Source organism: Pristis pectinata, chromosome 16 (genome assembly GCF_009764475.1).
Source record: "Pristis pectinata isolate sPriPec2 chromosome 16, sPriPec2.1.pri, whole genome shotgun sequence".
Lineage (NCBI taxonomy): Eukaryota > Metazoa > Chordata > Chondrichthyes > Rhinopristiformes > Pristidae > Pristis > Pristis pectinata.
Window position 1 is genome coordinate 26,113,589 of NC_067420.1, and position 17,168 is coordinate 26,130,756.

The following is a 17,168-nucleotide window of genomic DNA, read 5'->3' on the forward strand; positions in this document are numbered from 1 at the left end:
AGACATGCCAGAAACACTGTGCAGCAGACTATCAGACAATGCACAACTGGATATTGGCTTATCTAACCTTTGTACAGGTATCCAAAATCATGAGAAACTGGGAAGAGTAGAAGGATGCATGAAGACATTGAGAAAAAGGTAGCACTTTTTAAAGCCCACGTCAGGTCTTCAAGATTTTTTTACGTCCAGACTGAAGTGCAACAAGGTTGTATGTATGTGTGCTCTCTCTGGCATTGTTTGGTTTATTTTGTTTCCTGCCCCTTAACGTGCTTTCAATAATGCTTCTTAAGCAGTCCTTTGCTTCCACTCTTGTGGGTTTTGAGCGAGCTGATAAGGCCAATGGAGACTCTTCCACAGTGTGGGGGTGGGGGGGGGGGGGGGGGGAGTTAGTTTGTGAGATCATGTGTTCCTTCCACCACTTATGCAGGACTTCTGTGTGGTCCTGATGCATGGACCAGAAATTCTCAATGCCATGCCGAATGCTCCTTTTCCATTAGAGTGGTCATGGGCCAGAGATTTTCAGGAGTAAGCGGAGACGTCGCATTTCTTCAAGGAAACTTTAAACACTTCCATAAACTGTGTTTTCTAACTGCCTGATAATGTCTTTCTGTGACAGAGCTTGGAATAGACTATCTGCTCTGGGAGTCTGGTGTCGGACATGCAACTGCCCAATGTAGTGAACTAAGTGTAACTAACTCAATGCTGGGTTTGTTGGCCTGGGAGACAACATTAACATTGGTTTGCTTTCTCTTCCAGTGAACTTGGAAGGTGCGATAATATTTGGTTAGGTAGGAGGTTATGCAATCTCGTTCATCTTAAGGCTAAATGCAAATACCACGGTCAGAGGAATTTTTTATGCAGATAACACAGCTTTTGGGGCTCATAATGAGGACAATTTACAAACTCTCATCAAAAGGCTCTTGTAGATATTCAATAAATAGGCCAATAAGTTTGAAGGATATAAACATTAAGAATCAGGAGACAGAATCACCTGCCAAAACGTACGTGGCTATGTTCAAGGCTGTGCCAGAATTCACATACCCTGGGTCAACCATCACTGAGAATTGCTCACCTGATGCCAAAATCAACATCAGGATCAGGAAGACATCATCAACATTTGGAAAGTTAAACTAATAATAGAGCTAACACCAAAGTACTTAAAAATTCATGCACTTTATACTCTGATCCATGGAAATGAATCATGGAAAACTTACAGCAAATAGGAAGGTCAATTACTTCCATACATGCTGCCTCCATTGTGTATTTAATATCAATATTAAAACCAAAGTGACATGAACAGAAGTTCTGAAACACGATGACACATTACATCACACCCTCTGAAATACTGAAATGGGCAATAACTGAATCACTAAGGGTATCCTCAGCAGGGAGTTTTCATCCGGCAAGAGAACAATTGACAAACCATAGGCGAGGCTTAAAGTTGGTTGCAAAAAAGACCATGGCTGGATTCAGAATTATAACATCTAGGAAGAAACAGCCACTGAAAAAATTAGATGACAGCAGACAATGCACAATGGGCTATAATCCAGTGGAGATGAAGGTGCCCATCAAGCAGAAATACTTCATTCTACAACAGTCAATTCTCTGAAGACACTCTGGAAATGCGTGCACACAACCCTGCTTATCTCACAATGTGCATTTAAAGTCATAAATGATGCTACCTTAGTGATCAGGAGTGCAGATCTGCCAAGCTCACTGTCTATTTACACAGAGACTTATGACAACAGTGCAGTCAAAGAAAGTCAAAACCTTCACAAAAAACATTTCTTCATTCCTAGCCCAATTTTCTCACCTCCTCTTCAAAAGCCATGGGTTCAAAAGTCTTTTGTGACCTGGCTTTAAAATATTTTGCATGCCAGCATAAAGAGACAGGCACATACAGTTCCCTGACATTTCAAATGATTAATTATTCTTCAAATAATGCAAAACATCTTTAACACATTACATAGAGGGCTTTGGTTATGTGACTCAATGGCAACAATAGTACTTCTGACAATGCAGTACTCTTTCTATGTTGCACTGAAATGCCACGTTTGACCTTCAGGGCAATAGCATGACAAATACCAATTTATTAAACCTGACACCCAAGTCTGATATGTAGCAAAAAGTCAGAAATAGGAGCCACATCTAATTTTATTGGTTTTAGTTACATTATTGCACCCCTCCCACCCACACCATCCCTCTACGCTGGACGAGGTCAGCTGCCCAAGCTCTCAGCAGTTGGTCCACCAGATCCTAATATTAATAGTTCAACTCTAATGGGTCAGATTAAATGTTTGAGAAGCATGTGCCAACAGGATATATTGAAGAAATAGTTTAAAACAAAATTGTTTTCACCAGTCAAAAATTCCCAATCCCTGTCTTCATAGTTTCCAGAGCCCTAAAGCAGATTTGCTATCCTATATGAAATGGCAGCTGGTAACCAAATATCTCCCAGCAAATTAATGAACTTGGGTGTTGGTCTGTACAAATCTGGAAGAAACTAGTTGAATAGAACAGGTAAAAATCAAGTTCAGCACGCAGGCCAGATTAACAGCCCTGGAAATTATATAATGCTCTATGAACTTTGCATGCTCAGCATAATTATTTATACACATTTTCCACAAAAGATATTTTATTCAGCTCACATCCATCACATATTAAAGTTTCAAGAAGCATTTTTAAAGAATCTTCTTCCTGTTTTGATCTCTGATCTCCTCTCTGGAGCGGGGATTCTCAAGCAGTTGTCAATCTACAGGGGTGCTAGTGAAGGCAGATTCCACTGAAGCCTTCAAAAGGGGAACTGGTTAAGTACCCAATAGGAAAGAATTTGTAGGGCTGTGGGGAGAGGGCAGAGAAATGGGACTGGCAGGATTGTTCACACACAGAAATGGTTCAAACTTAACAGAACAAATGGCCTCCCATTATGCTATGATGATTTTGTGCCCTAGCAATTCTTCATTGCAATTAGACCTTAAATACCTATTTCAACCATCTTCACACAAAACCCAACCCCTCTGTCCCAAACAGAGAATACTGGAACTGTGATCTTAACAAAAAAGGGAAAACCAGGTACACAGAACTTGAGACAAGGAAGGCCACTTGATCCATCATTATTCATCCGTCTAGATGGAGATCCTCTCTATCCTAAAAGAAGCATCCAATAAATTCTTCAAATATTCCAGGGACATTATTTGTCATTACTCCAGCAGAGATTAAATCCATATGTTGATCATACTTCATGTGTTTGCATTCTCCGTTTTCAATTTGAAATGACCATTTCAAGACTGAATAATGTCCCTAATAGTCTACTTCTATAGCATAAGTAATATTCTCCATTAGCATTTATTGTACTGTATATATACTGTATATGTACAGATAACATGTCAGCTATAAAACATCAGCCTTTACATACACTATTCTACTATTTTGGTTATGTTGTTTAACGCACTACTAGCTTTATTGATTGCTACTTTTTACTACCAGATATTTGATTCCTAAAAGGTTAAAATTCCTTTTGAAGAGTTGAAATGGGAATCACAATCCCTACACAGAGGACCAGAGACCAGCCTGAAACAGGAGCTCAACCTTGTTAATGTTTGAGAGAGTTGTTGAATGCTCCTCTTCTCCCTATTTACTGAAGATTTCTGGGATTCTGCAATTGGAGATGAGAGCTGTGCTCCTTTCCTTCCTGGCAGCAGCCTGATGCCAAATCATGGCGGTGGGTAGAGAAGGCAAGTAAAGTGGATATGTTGAGGATGTAATGGGGAATTGGTGTGAAGAGCAGAGAGGTGGGAATTGGATGTTGGGGAATTGCATCCTGGTACTACAAGAGAGAATTTTAAATTAGTTGGGGAAAAAATCTTCATCTTTTGTTCCCACATTTTTTTGGCTGCAGAAGCCATTTCATGCAGAGCAGACCCAGTTCTTGATAATGCTCATTACCATCCAATTTTTTGACAAGGAGTTAGGTGGGTAGGGGAGGAAGGGGTGAGACAGTCTGAAATAGACCAAACCATTATACATTTTAGTGTTTTAAAGGGTTATTAGGAACATTTGAAATACACTCTGACCCAATATTGTATTGGGAGCTTTTTATTCATATACTTGATATGGGATGTCAGTCGTCAAAACTGGCTTTCATTACACAATATGGCCCAGCTTCTGACTCATAACATCACGCATATCTATTTCAATAGTATTCATGGAAATAAGCTTGCTGTCTATCTTTTCTTTACGTATCACACTCATTTGTACTAAATAACATTTACCATTACATTGCCAGCTTGCGTATTTTGTTCAACGCCATTGGTAAATTCTGTGTGGTTCTACTGATTCCTGTTACATTTCCAGTTTGGTTTCATGGGCAAATTTGACCACTTTACAGTGAATAACTTAGTACAAATATTGGTAGAGTCATGGTTCATTGCTGATGGCACTGATTAAAATGGAAAACTAACATCCAACAAAACTGAACGCATAAAACTGAGGTGTTTAAAATATTCTTTACATATATATGCCAAGACATGTGTTGGAAACACAGTGGGAATGGCCATTAACTTCCATTCTGGTAGGAAACCAGAAACTTTCACACCTGCTCATAATTTTAATGATCAATAATAATTCCAAATCTGAGTAATCAAAATGAAAAGTTTAATGAGCTTAAGGTTTAATTACAAAATGTAATAAGTATTTAATAAACCAAGCCACAAACATAGGAAGAGCTCTTTTAATGGCCTCCTAAGTAAGGCCCTTCTCTGTACAATGACAGGCCATAGAACAGAAATTTCCACATTCAACCTCTGGCACATGCTGGTAGATATGAAATAGAAACTACATGACCAACTTTAGGTCTCTCCTTCTTCCCAGCACAGCTTCAAAATGACGACTTTTAGGGTTTACAGCTTCACTATCTCACCCAGTAATTTATTCCATGTGTTCCTGACATTATGAACTTCCTGATATCAGTCTTTAAATTACCTTTTATTGGTACGAACCCATGGCCCAAGGCACATTTCACTAGGAGGAATTTCACACAATTACCTTTTTTATTATTACGTTGTATGGCTTTGTATTGTTTCTTATAATGGCTCGTTTAAAATCTCCCATTTTTTCTTATATCTTACTTTGCTAGGGATAATTTTCACTGTTCAGAGCTGAACTAGCTCCAGGAATTGAATGCCTCGTGTCTCAGTGACCAGACCTGAACACTATATTTATGAAGAGGTCATTGTGCGTGACTCCTCTTGATTTACACTCTACTGTTCAGATGATGGAGCACTGAAAAGAATATGGCTTGCTGAATTCTGATCTGCAGTGACTGGGCTTTTCAATCTACCATTAAATCACCGTCAGTTTCATCCTTCTTTATTGAACTGGATTTGAATGCCAAAGAACGTGTGTTAAGTAAAGAAATATGACAAGAACCATTAACACAAGCCCAATTTGATTATGCTACTAAAGAACTTTTAGACATCATTAGTTTAATAACAGCTTTACTGTTAATGATCAAGCTCACACCAGAAGAATGGGTGAGGTATCAGGGGGCTGATGTATCAAATGAACAGCACTCCAGCAAAGGTCATTAACTTTATGGCTGAGGAAATAAAATTATCAAACAAAATAATGGCTGTATAGCATTTATGGATAATGAGAGGAAGAATGGCCTGAGCAGATGACTGATAGAAATGGGAACAAATATTATTAAGTCCCTTAATATTTGTATTAATTCTTATCAAATAAGAAATTGTTTAAATCTATAGTGGCATGTAATGATTAGGAACTAATTGAATGTAGAAGGAGCAACTCCTTTGAACATTACAGTAAACAGTATACATTGATATACAGAGGGATCTTATGGTGCAAGTCCATAGTCCCTGAAAATAAGAGGATAGGGTGATAAGAGGATAGGGTGATAAAGAAGGCATACAGCATGCTTGGCCTCATTGGTCAGGGCACAGAGTATAAAAATAGGGAAGTCATGTTGCAGCTGTATAAAAGTTGGTTAAGCCACATTTGGAGTATTGTGTGTAGTTTTGGTCGTCCCACAATAGGAAGGATGTGGAGGCTTTGAAGAGTGTGCGGAAGAGGTTTACCAGGATGTGGCCTGAATCGGAGTGTATTAGCTATAAGGAGAGGCTGGACAAATTTGGATTGTTTGCGCTGGAGTGTTGGAGGCTGAGGTGCAACTTGAAAGAAGTATATAAAATTATGAGGGGCATAGATAAAGTAGGTAGTCAGAGTCCTTTTCCCCAGTGTGAAAAGATCAAACACTGGAGGGCAAAGGTTTAAGGTGAGGGGGGAAAGTTTAAAGGAGATGAGCAAGGCTTTTTTGTTTTACACACAGAGTAGTCGATGCCCGGAATGCACAGCCAGGGGAGATAGTAGAAGTAGATATGATAGTGACATTTAAGAGACATTTAGAAAGACAACTAAATTGGCAGGAAATAGTGGAAAACAGACCACATGCAGACAGATAGGATTAATTTAAGATCGGCATCATGGTCAGTACAGACACGATGAACCGAAGGGCCTGTTCCTGAGCTGCAGTATTCTATGTTCTGTGTTCTACGTTCTCTGCTACTGGCACGAGCCAGCATAGCCATCAATTACATAAACGTCACAGATATCAGGAATCCACAGAATGTGCACTCCTACTGATTATTACAATTTGAAGTCTTAGTTATCAGACACAAAAATCAAAAGAAATTTCAGGATGTCTGGCAGTTAACTTCATTAAAATAAATTATTTAGCCAGAATCAAAGATCATTTGCAACAAATAGGTGTTCAGACTCCTAACTTGTCAATTGAGACAACAATAGTGAAATATACTTTTAAGTTTACTTGTAGCCCGTCCTATTCAGCTGCTTTTGAAGCATGCAAAATGCACGGTGGAGTTGCCAATTCCCCATGCTAGGATGCCCCATAGCCTGCTGCAGCTCTGATAAACCGAGACAATTTTCAAAGGCCGGTGTTTAAAAGAAACATATGGACAACAGCACAAGTTTAGTTTGATTGTGCTGCCAAAGAACCAGGCTCAAATATCCTGAGTTTCATAACAGCTTTGGCTTTACTACTAATTATGTAAATAGTCAAACAGCTGCCCTCAGAGATTGCAAGCTATTATGTCTTTGCATGTGGCTTGCATACACATCATGAGCACTCAGAATTGGTCAATCAGGTAGCTGGAGCAAGTTACTTTGTTTTCAGCTATCAGGGGTTGCAAAGTAACACTCCAACTTGCAAGTAATATTCTAAAATTGAATCACATCATATTCAATTCTTTAATGCATCTGACTCCAATGAATTTCATTAGCTTTGAATCAAATTTCCATCCTTACATTGTCTCTGCAAGTGCCATCTTTGAGGGCACAGTTACAAATACATTGATTATATTCCCCTTAACATTTCTAATTTCTCTGGCTCTTTTATCTGCTCTGAAATGTTTCTTCCTTTATCCTCGGCTGAGGATTCTTTTCTGCCATGATAGACATACATCTGTCCCACTTTCCATCCATGAGCCAATGGTTCTGATAGATCACTGTCCACCATTTCCTTCACCTCTTGTTCTTCATTCTGAAAGGACTATGCTTTCTGGGAAGTAGTTTTTCCTGTCCACCACACACCATCAACTCATCTGTCACTACAGGCTCTCTTATCCCAAAGTACAGTGCTCTGCGCAAGTGCAACAACTGCCTGTCCACCTCCTGCCACACCACTGTCCTAGGCTCCTTTGCACAATACACTAATTTATATTTACTTCCTTCAATCCAGTTTATAATATTCACTGCTTGCATTGAGACTTCCTTTGTGCTGGGGTGACCATGTAGATAGAGGGATTACTTCAATATCCACATCAGGTCTGTCTGCATGCATAACCATATTGTCCAAGTCACTTACCATATGAATAACCTAACCTAACCTTAATCAGGGAAATCAGCCAGTGATCCTATGAGCTGCAAGCTGATATAATTACTTTACACAACTTAAACAATGGAGGAACTCATCTCCCAAAAGGACACCTTATTGCCATCTGGTCTTGAGCAACACCAGAATTGCTGTGGGTCATGTGCATGCCCTCACCATGAAAACAGAGGCTGGCTTCTAACATGACCTTGCTGCACATGACCCATGCTGCACTTATTGATCCCTCTGAAGCATGCAGAGCTTTTTGGAAACACTGTCTGTTCCTACAACAGTGCTGCCTTCTCAAGTATGCCAGCCTACTCTGTCTTTTCTGATATTTCTGAACAATTGATTGATACAAATCCACAGTTGAGAAAAACCAAGCAGCCAAGGATCTGAATAACAGTCTCCTGCGGGGAACAGTCCTTGCCCTGACTCTCTTCAGGGCATTTATAAAGGATTATGCTTGCAACCTCTTTGGGGGGAATTTGTGTATGCAGATGATGTGGCATTAACTACACAGGCAAAGATCTTCAAAGAGAATGACGGTACTCTGACATTAGACCTGTCAATAATGGTAGAGGCTGCAACCAAATCCAACACTGTTTGTCACCTCAGCAATTAACCTCAAAATCCATAGAGCCCATGTTCATCTCATTATCTGTTGTGGAGAAAAACTTAAGATGCTCCAACTCCATCCTACCTAGATGTGACAATCAACTTTACCTTAACTTTCAATAATTATCTTTGAAAAAAATCACAGAAAGATAAGGTTGGAATGAAGCGTGTACAAAAACTAACTGGAATGAACTAGGGTACCAATACAGGGATACACCACACTTCTGCGAAGGCACTCATTTTCTTAAGGCCGAGTGCCATTCACCTGTATGGGCGGCTAGCACTCATACCAACTGCAATGTTTAGTTAAATGCTGCAATGCAAACAGTCACCGGAACCCTGAAATCTACTGCAGTATTGTTCCTTCAGACATCTGATGCAATGGAGGGATCATCTCTATGAATGACAACCAATTCTCTTTATCGAAGGAAATTCAAAGAATCTCCCACCTTGCTGCTCTATTTCCCAGACATGCCTTTGCAGGACACATCAATGCAGCAGCTCAGAAAAGTGTGGAATGAAACCTCCAACCTTCTAATTCCAACCCAACAATAAAACATCTGGGTTTTGATCGTCTATGAAAAAAACATGGAGGGTTCTGAATCATGTCCAAATCAAGATGACCAATGTGGTCACTCGATCCACAAATCACGTATTAGGAGAATGTTACTGCAGAATGTGACTGTGCCAACTCTGATCTAACTACATACCACATAACAACACTCTGCCCTCTTTACAAACTTGACTGTGACAATGTAGAAATACATTTTCTTTCCTCTAGAGCATTATATTAGTCAGCTCACTTCCAGTCAACTGTACCAAAGAATAAGCAATCACTTCAATTTTCTATCTCAATCCCATCCAATTCGACAATGATGTCCTCCTGTTCTTGTCAATGTCACAAAACCATGTTGATGTGCAACTCATCTTTCTACTTGGCCTTTTGCAGTTGTCTGGTCTTAATACTAACCAGCACTTTCAGATCACAACTCCAGCTCCCATTGTACCTTCAACACAAGATGCTGCTATAGTAGAATGGGGGAGGAGGCAAGTTAGTACTTAGGTTGCAAATTCCTCATCATTACATTGATGACCGTGCACATCCTGCTGAAGACCTCCATTCTAACTTGCAAAAGACTCAGGGCATTGCCAGGTTTTGGCACCCCACTGCCCCAACTATGCACTTTTCTGATGGCTACACACTATGCTGTTCATTTCAAACAGCACTACATAACTTTCCTCAAATTGCACTCTACTGGTGAGCCCTGCACCCAGGGTTATTTTTAAATGTATATCCCTTGCTTATTCCCTTTCTCTAGTCTCATTAACTTGTGGTGGTCCATATTAAATGCATTCTGATACTCAACACCCCAACTTTCCAATCTAATTAGATTCTTTTGTATTTACTTCTCTGTTCTCAATGAACTCTCAGCCGCAACTAGACATCTTAACCTCGTCCTCAAATTAGTTGTTATCCCCAAATTCAAAAGAATTTTGTTGCTGGTGCCTTTGTTCCCAGTTTTTATCATTTACTAAGGATGGCTCCATGCTTTTTCCACTTTGTAGATCTAGCCTTCCTATCTAGCATGGTACAATATAAAAGCCTTACAGAAATATAACTATGTTCCAGCCACCAACTGTAAAATGTTAACAGGGCTGTTATTTTCTTGAATTGCTCTAGCAGGTTGAAAGAGAGGCCCATTATCTTGCCATGTTTTCTCTGCTCAACCCATATTCACAGTGGTATAGATGACAACATGTTAAGAATTGGTCCAAAGAAGAAAAATACAAATAAAACTATTTTAACTGTTTAAAAGTTTAAAAAGTTATGGAAGTTAACAGTCAGTTTCCAGGAGTTCAGGAAAAATTTTGCACATTACATGACATTATTCAGCTTTCCAAATGCAAGATTATGCTCAAGAACAACAGGGAGAAAAATGAAACATATAGAGCCATTCCCAAAATTTTTCCTACAAATTTGGACTCACAGGAAGGGGCCCTAGCTTTGACTCCTAAAATGCAGCATCCAAAGGAAAACACTGCTCAGATGTGCTTTATTAATACGGTCTAAAATAAAAACTCTATTGAAAAGGTCACCAAAATCTGATGGTTTCATGAATTCCTAGTAATCTAATGAGCTCCACATTTCAAAAAACCAATAGAAAGAATGAGATATTGAAAGAAAAAGGAAATAATTTGTTATGTAACTTTCCAAACTAAGTCAAAATGAAGAGTATGAGAATAGGGGGTTAACAACAAAGTAGTGATCAAAAAAGGATCAGTGAATTAATGCAAATACTGTACATTGCCCTATAAATGTTCTACCTTTGGGAATGAAATACTGGAATCTTTTAAATAATAGCAGCATGTAACTTTAATAGAGCTATCACACCAAGTAAATAATCACTCTTTACAGTTGACATATGTAGCTTAGGAGTCAACTTTAATCATAGAAAATGAAACACAACAGACACTTGTGCTAGTCATTCAATTGGATCCTTCTACTGTAATTCCATTTACCTCTTAGGATATGCATCCAATTCACATTTTAATGATGTAATAGCTTCTAGCTTTGCAGTTAATTTTGAGGATGTTGCTTTGTCTGGAAATGACTCCTCTTGCTCTTTTAGTGTTAATTTTGAATTGATGTAATCATAATCAACTTAGTGGAAACATTCTCTATTTATTCTTAAAACTTACAAAATTTTGAACACTTCCATTGACCACCTTCCTCTTAATTTCCCTGTTCCAATGAGGAATAGGCACAATTTTTTGAACCTCTCTTAACTATAATGACCACTGCCTCAACTCAACAAAACAATCTTGCACTGTATTTTTCTCACACATTGAATATGCTTTTGATAATGGAGTGATCGAAATCATAGCATAATTAAACGTTCATATGGATTTACTTTTTCATTCCTCAAAATGTATAAAAATAAAGTACAAAATTGATTGAGTTGTGAAGAAGTCTTGTTAAAGAATCTTATTTTCACAACAAGGTGAGAAATATCAACTTGAAGAGCAGAATACTTTCCCACTTCTGAGACTCACGTTTAGATTTTCCATCTGTGTCACTTTAACACTGACACTAAATCACTGAAAATAAATGGGTTACGGATGACATTCAAATCAGCCCATTTGAAAAATCCATGGTTTAATATTTATACCAAGCATTAGTAGGTCAAGCATAACAAGCCAAAGGCAGAACAGAACACTCCAAATTCCTTCCCTACAATCTGCAAATGCAGGCTTTTAAAAAATGCAACCTTTACTCAATGAGTCCAAATTGGTAACAGTTCGCAGGGAATATTGCAAGGGCATACTGGGATGATGTGGCCTTCATTTCCTCTTTGAACCATGTTAAATAACAATCTGAAATATTCTGACAGCATGGAGAGTGTACCACACAGGACTTCAATGAGCTTAACCTGTTTTTACAGAAATATGTAGAGTCCAGTTTATTGACCTGTAGCAAGATGCTGGTCTTCCCCCGACCTGATTTAGTTCTATGGCAAAATACAACTTGAATATGAGAAATTAATTGTGACTCAATTTCATCATGATTTTGTAATTTTTCATTAAATTTTTTCATTCATCCTCCCATCTACAACTTATAAATGAATACACACAACATAAATTTATTTTTTTCAAATCCTCTAATATATAATCTTATTTTTACCACACTTGTGGCAAAAGCAATTTCTAATTCCAGTGATTTAAGCAGTTAATAACAACAATAATCTGCATTTATACAGCACTCTTATAAGTGGTTAACTACCCAATCACAGGAACATAATCAGACCAAAATTAGTTACGAGCCAAACAATGAAGCAATAGCATTGGTGGGCACAGGCTTAGAAAGAAGTTTTTAAGGATTTTTTTTAAAAAAGGAGAGAAAAAAATACCCTTTTATATAACACGTCTAATTCCACGGTCAATGAAGCACTGTTTCTGAATAGCATCATTGTGTAAATACAATAGCCAATTTGCACACAGCAAGGTTCCCCATAATGCAAAGTTATAACAGCCAGGTAATTTGTTTTTGTCATACTAATTGATGGATAAATATTAACCAGTATGCCAGGATAATTCAGAGACACAAGAGACTGCAGATGCTGGAATCTGGAGCAACAAACTGCTGCTGGAACTCAGCGGGTCAAGCAGCATCTGTGAGGGGGAAAGGAATTATCAATATTGTGTGTTGAAACCCTGCATCAGGACTGCTGCTGAGAAGCTGATGATTCCTTTCCCTCCACAGATGCTGCCAGGATAATTCCCCTGCTTCTCTTCAAAACAGATCCATGGACTCTTTAACGTTTGACTAGAGAGCAGATAGGGCCTCTATCCAAATACCAAAGGACAACATCACCAAAAATGCAGCACTGAAATGTTAGCCAAGACTGTTGCAATCATAGTTCTAAAGAGTTAGACGTGAGTCTAGAACTTTCTCACTCAGAAGGAGATGCTACGGCCATTTGAGTCATAGCTGATGCCAGAAGTGACTGAAAGGTTAACAGAGGAAATTACAGAGGTCAGCTGAAGTAGCTGACAATCAGCAGGAGTGGTGCAAAGGAAAACCGGGATGCATTTGACAGATATGGAAGAGTCCAGAGTTCTCAGAAGATTTTAGAACTGGAGATTAAGGCCAGAGGTTGTGAAAGCCTGGATAAATCAGGATAAAAATAGAAAGCGACAAATAATTAATATTTCTATATTGCTAAATACTTCTATTCTTGGGACAACAGTATATGCATACCCACATTTTAAGCATCTTATAGGACATAGTGTTTTTTTTTAACATTAACGTTCAAATCAATTTCTCCTTCCAAAGTACATTTCCAGGCTGAAATATATTTGGATCACACATTTTTTTTTACACAGCACATAAAAGGGAGATCATTCAGTTTATTATACCTGTACCAGATAAATGAAATTTTAGCAGGAAATTAATTTTATAAGTTAAAAGCAACCTCAAGATTTCCAGGAAAAGATATAGTTATGCAGCAAGCATAATGTTTGCTAATCATGAAGTTAAGAAAAACATGTGAACTAATTCCAAACAGAAGTCTAAAAAAAGATTGTGGCATACTCAGAAAAAGCCATAAAATTATAAACATCAAATCAAGACTGCAATTTATATTAGACAAGGAGCAATTGGGGCTGGACTCAAACATGTATGGATCCATAAAGGTTTCAAACAGGGTTGATTAAAAATATAATTCCAGTGAAATACTATCACCACAGTCACAGTATACAGTGTAAATTGCAAATCCACTGATGCATATATGGTGCATATATTCTCTAATTATTCACTAGGGTGTCATGAGATCAGCACTTTACATAACACTGATAAATTTTCAAGGAAAAATTTGATACACATTTTTTTGCATTTCACTTCATGGAGCCTCCTAGATCCCTAAAGCATGTTGAGTTTGGGAAAGAGGATGTTGTTACACAAAAACAGAATTTGCAGCTTACCAAAATGTGTGTAGATTCAAACCAAGCAAATTGATACCTTTGCTGCCTACATTCACGGCAACAGAATAAAGTACATAATTCACCTCTCTCAATAAAAAGCTCATCCATTGTTCATACATATCGAATGCTATATCCTTGTGCAAGTCATAACTAAAATAAATAACAGCATCCAAAGTAACATAACTTCCATGCAGAAATTTTCATTTTAACTGTTTGGTTTTAATGAGGCTGGTGTCTCAGAGGTTTGAAATCTCACTTCAGTGAGATTCTTCAAATTCTATTTGGTGATGATTTCAGACAGAACTATAGTTTTTGCTTCTTTTCTCCAGTATCCAATTAAACCACCATGGTTTGAACAAACAATCCTTCATTTTCAGATCCTTCAGGTTTAGCTTATTAAATTTCCTTGAAACTCCTCAAATCATAGTGACCATTGCTCAAATAAAACAATAACACAGGCAGAATTTGTTTAAAAAGCAAAATCACAAAGCACAATTGATATCCATCAATCTCACTATTTACAAAAATGGTAACAAATAAACTTGATCCCAGCTCAAAAATCTACATAATAAAGCCACCCTTTCACCAGCTGATGTAATACACTGTAATTCCACTTTTATTTGTTTGTCATTTTTGAAGTTTGTGGGCCTGAAAATGCGGAAAGTGCTGTTTATAGTAATGTTCCTTCACTTTACTTTCAGCGGCTTTACTTGAAATAAATGCAAATTTAAATGGCATAGTTAACATTTAAATATGCTCCTTCTAAGGCTTCATGGTGCAAACCTGCAGGGCCTACAGAGACAAAAGTCCAAACAACACTGCCATAAAATGTGCAATAATGTTTATTACATCCATAAATAGATAGAGAGCAATTACTATTTGACTTGTTCTTGGAACATAAATGTTTATCATACATCATCCATGGACAGATCCAAAGAGAACTAAAGAATTTTTATTTATTTACTAAGTACATATGGCTACATCGGTCTTGTATCTGCTGTTGTGGTAATGTTTATGGGAGAATTATAGAAAGTAGAATGTCAAGGCCCACATCAAGTTTGAATAAACTTTTAGGTGAAGGAAAAAAAGAAACTCAGATCATCAAGCTACTATCCATAGTTAAAGTCAATATACATTTGCTGTTGCTATAGGCTTCTGTAATGTTTGCTTCAGAACAATGTGTCCTGAGAACAGGCTTCCTAAGCAGTCATTTCCCAAATGTATATGAATTGCTGGTCAAGATTTTATAAAGCCACCTCTGAGATCTATTATAACTGATAGATCCAACTGATCTAAAGTTACCCTTTCAGTCTTCTTCTGTCCTAATCTAGACATCACAGACACTACAAGACTGATAGTCTTTGTTCCCAAGTGTTGTCCTTCTTTGCTGCTTTGGAAGATGGATAGGATTCTGATAAAGTATTCACAAAGGACTCAATCCTGCACAAAACTAGTTAGCACAAGTACAAGATAAAAGTTAAAGAGAGCCACCAAGAGATTATTTATTTAAAAACACTGAGAATTCTAAAGTTTTATAACCTATGTTTCCTTATTTTTTTACTTCAGGATAACACTCTCTTAATAAATATGAAATTCTATGTTTTTAGTTTGAATGTGCTACCTTCACGCTAATGGAAAATATCTGAGTGTATTGTAGCATCTCGCGCAATTTCCAGAAAATTCTCACCAGTAAAATGTTCTCTATTTTATAGAGTTTTGGTTCTTGCTCATCAAAGCGGCTGACACATAAATAAAAGGAATCAGGAGAAAGTTCAAAACTTAACCATCTGCTCTCAACCAGATCACCAGGATCCAACTGCTTACCACTCAATAATAAACGTCTGGAATGAAGGCAGTCTTGCTAAATACCCAGGTAATCACTTGGCAGTAAATCTCATGAAATTAATCACGCATAAACCCCAAAAATATACAACCCAGTAGCTAAGAAGTATAATGCTTGAAAGTATTTTTTCATTTGTGCTGAAATATTGCCCCTACTGATATTGAGTTTCCGAGTATGACTTACTAATGAATGCAAAACATTCGTAACATCATTAAGTAAAAATCCGATTGATTATCTCTCAATCTGGAGAGCGAAAACTGATGACCCACATCTGGCAAACCTTAATCAGTGGGGGAAACCGACTGTGCATATCTGGTAAACCTCAATTAAAAGGGGAAAATCTGATGGTACACATCTGGCAAAGCTCAACGGAAGAAAGTGGGGAATCCAAGACAAAAAAATTTCAAGAATCAAACATTCCTTAGATCACTTCCATTAACTGCTAAAGGAATCGGATTCCTGACTATGATAATCAATAATTCTTTAATTAGTTTCTTCTACTCCATTCCTAAACTGCGGTGAACTACCGTTCCACAAACCACGGTAACATCTTGAAAACTGTAACCGTAATCGACCAAATAAAATCGTTAACTAAAGTTAATCCAAACTCGTACGAACTCTCTCAATATAATTGATGCATTTCGAGTACTTTCCCCTTTTCATTGATCCACAAAATTCGGGGTTCGCCGCTTATCCGAAATCAAATCAGGAAAGAAAGAGTACAACAGGCTACTTACAAAATAGTTGTCTGTGCAGAAACTTCGGGGACATTTTCCAGCATTAAATGCATGCATCGCACCGTCGTCCGAAAGCAAAGACATCGGCTAGGGCAAGACGAACACAAAGGAGAGAAAAACAAAAAAACGTTCACTAAGAACACAAAACATTTTGCCAGCATGATGAAGCAGCGCCGACTTTACCCGAGCACCAGTGGTCAGATTCAAGCCCAACTTCGAGGTAGGAGCCTATAGGAGGCACGTGTGCCCTATCAAACCAGTCAGTTTCAACCCGGCCACATCAAGTCTACTCTTGCGCACCATCCTGCCCTAGAATTTACTGAAAGGCTGGATATCTGTGAAATTATTAATATTGTCGCTGTTTTCTTTTTACGTATATACTTATATTTTATACCTCTATAAAACTTTAAAACTACTTATCAAATATGGCTAACTAGATTGATTGTTTACTTCAATTAAAGTTTTCAGAAAATTCAGTCTTTAAGCAGCTTAAAATTAAGATGGCCAAAAAAAAACATTTGTTGGTGCATACCAAAATGTGCTTTGTTTTAAGTGTGCTCTTAGTTTTATTAACTTAGTGTGG

General features: G+C 37.8%; 1 protein-coding gene across 2 annotated transcripts in view; it reads right to left on the bottom strand.

Moving 5' to 3' along the window:
- Positions 1-16,850, bottom strand: part of LOC127578883 (peroxidasin-like) — a 171,155-nt gene extending 154,305 nt beyond the window's left edge. For both annotated transcript variants that reach the window (XM_052031415.1, XM_052031417.1), the window contains exon 1: positions 16,586-16,850. In XM_052031415.1, the coding sequence (XP_051887375.1) occupies positions 16,586-16,746 (161 nt within the window). In that variant the 5' untranslated portion in view covers positions 16,747-16,850. The remainder of the gene's footprint in view (positions 1-16,585) is intronic.
- Between the last annotated feature and the right edge of the window lie 318 nt (positions 16,851-17,168).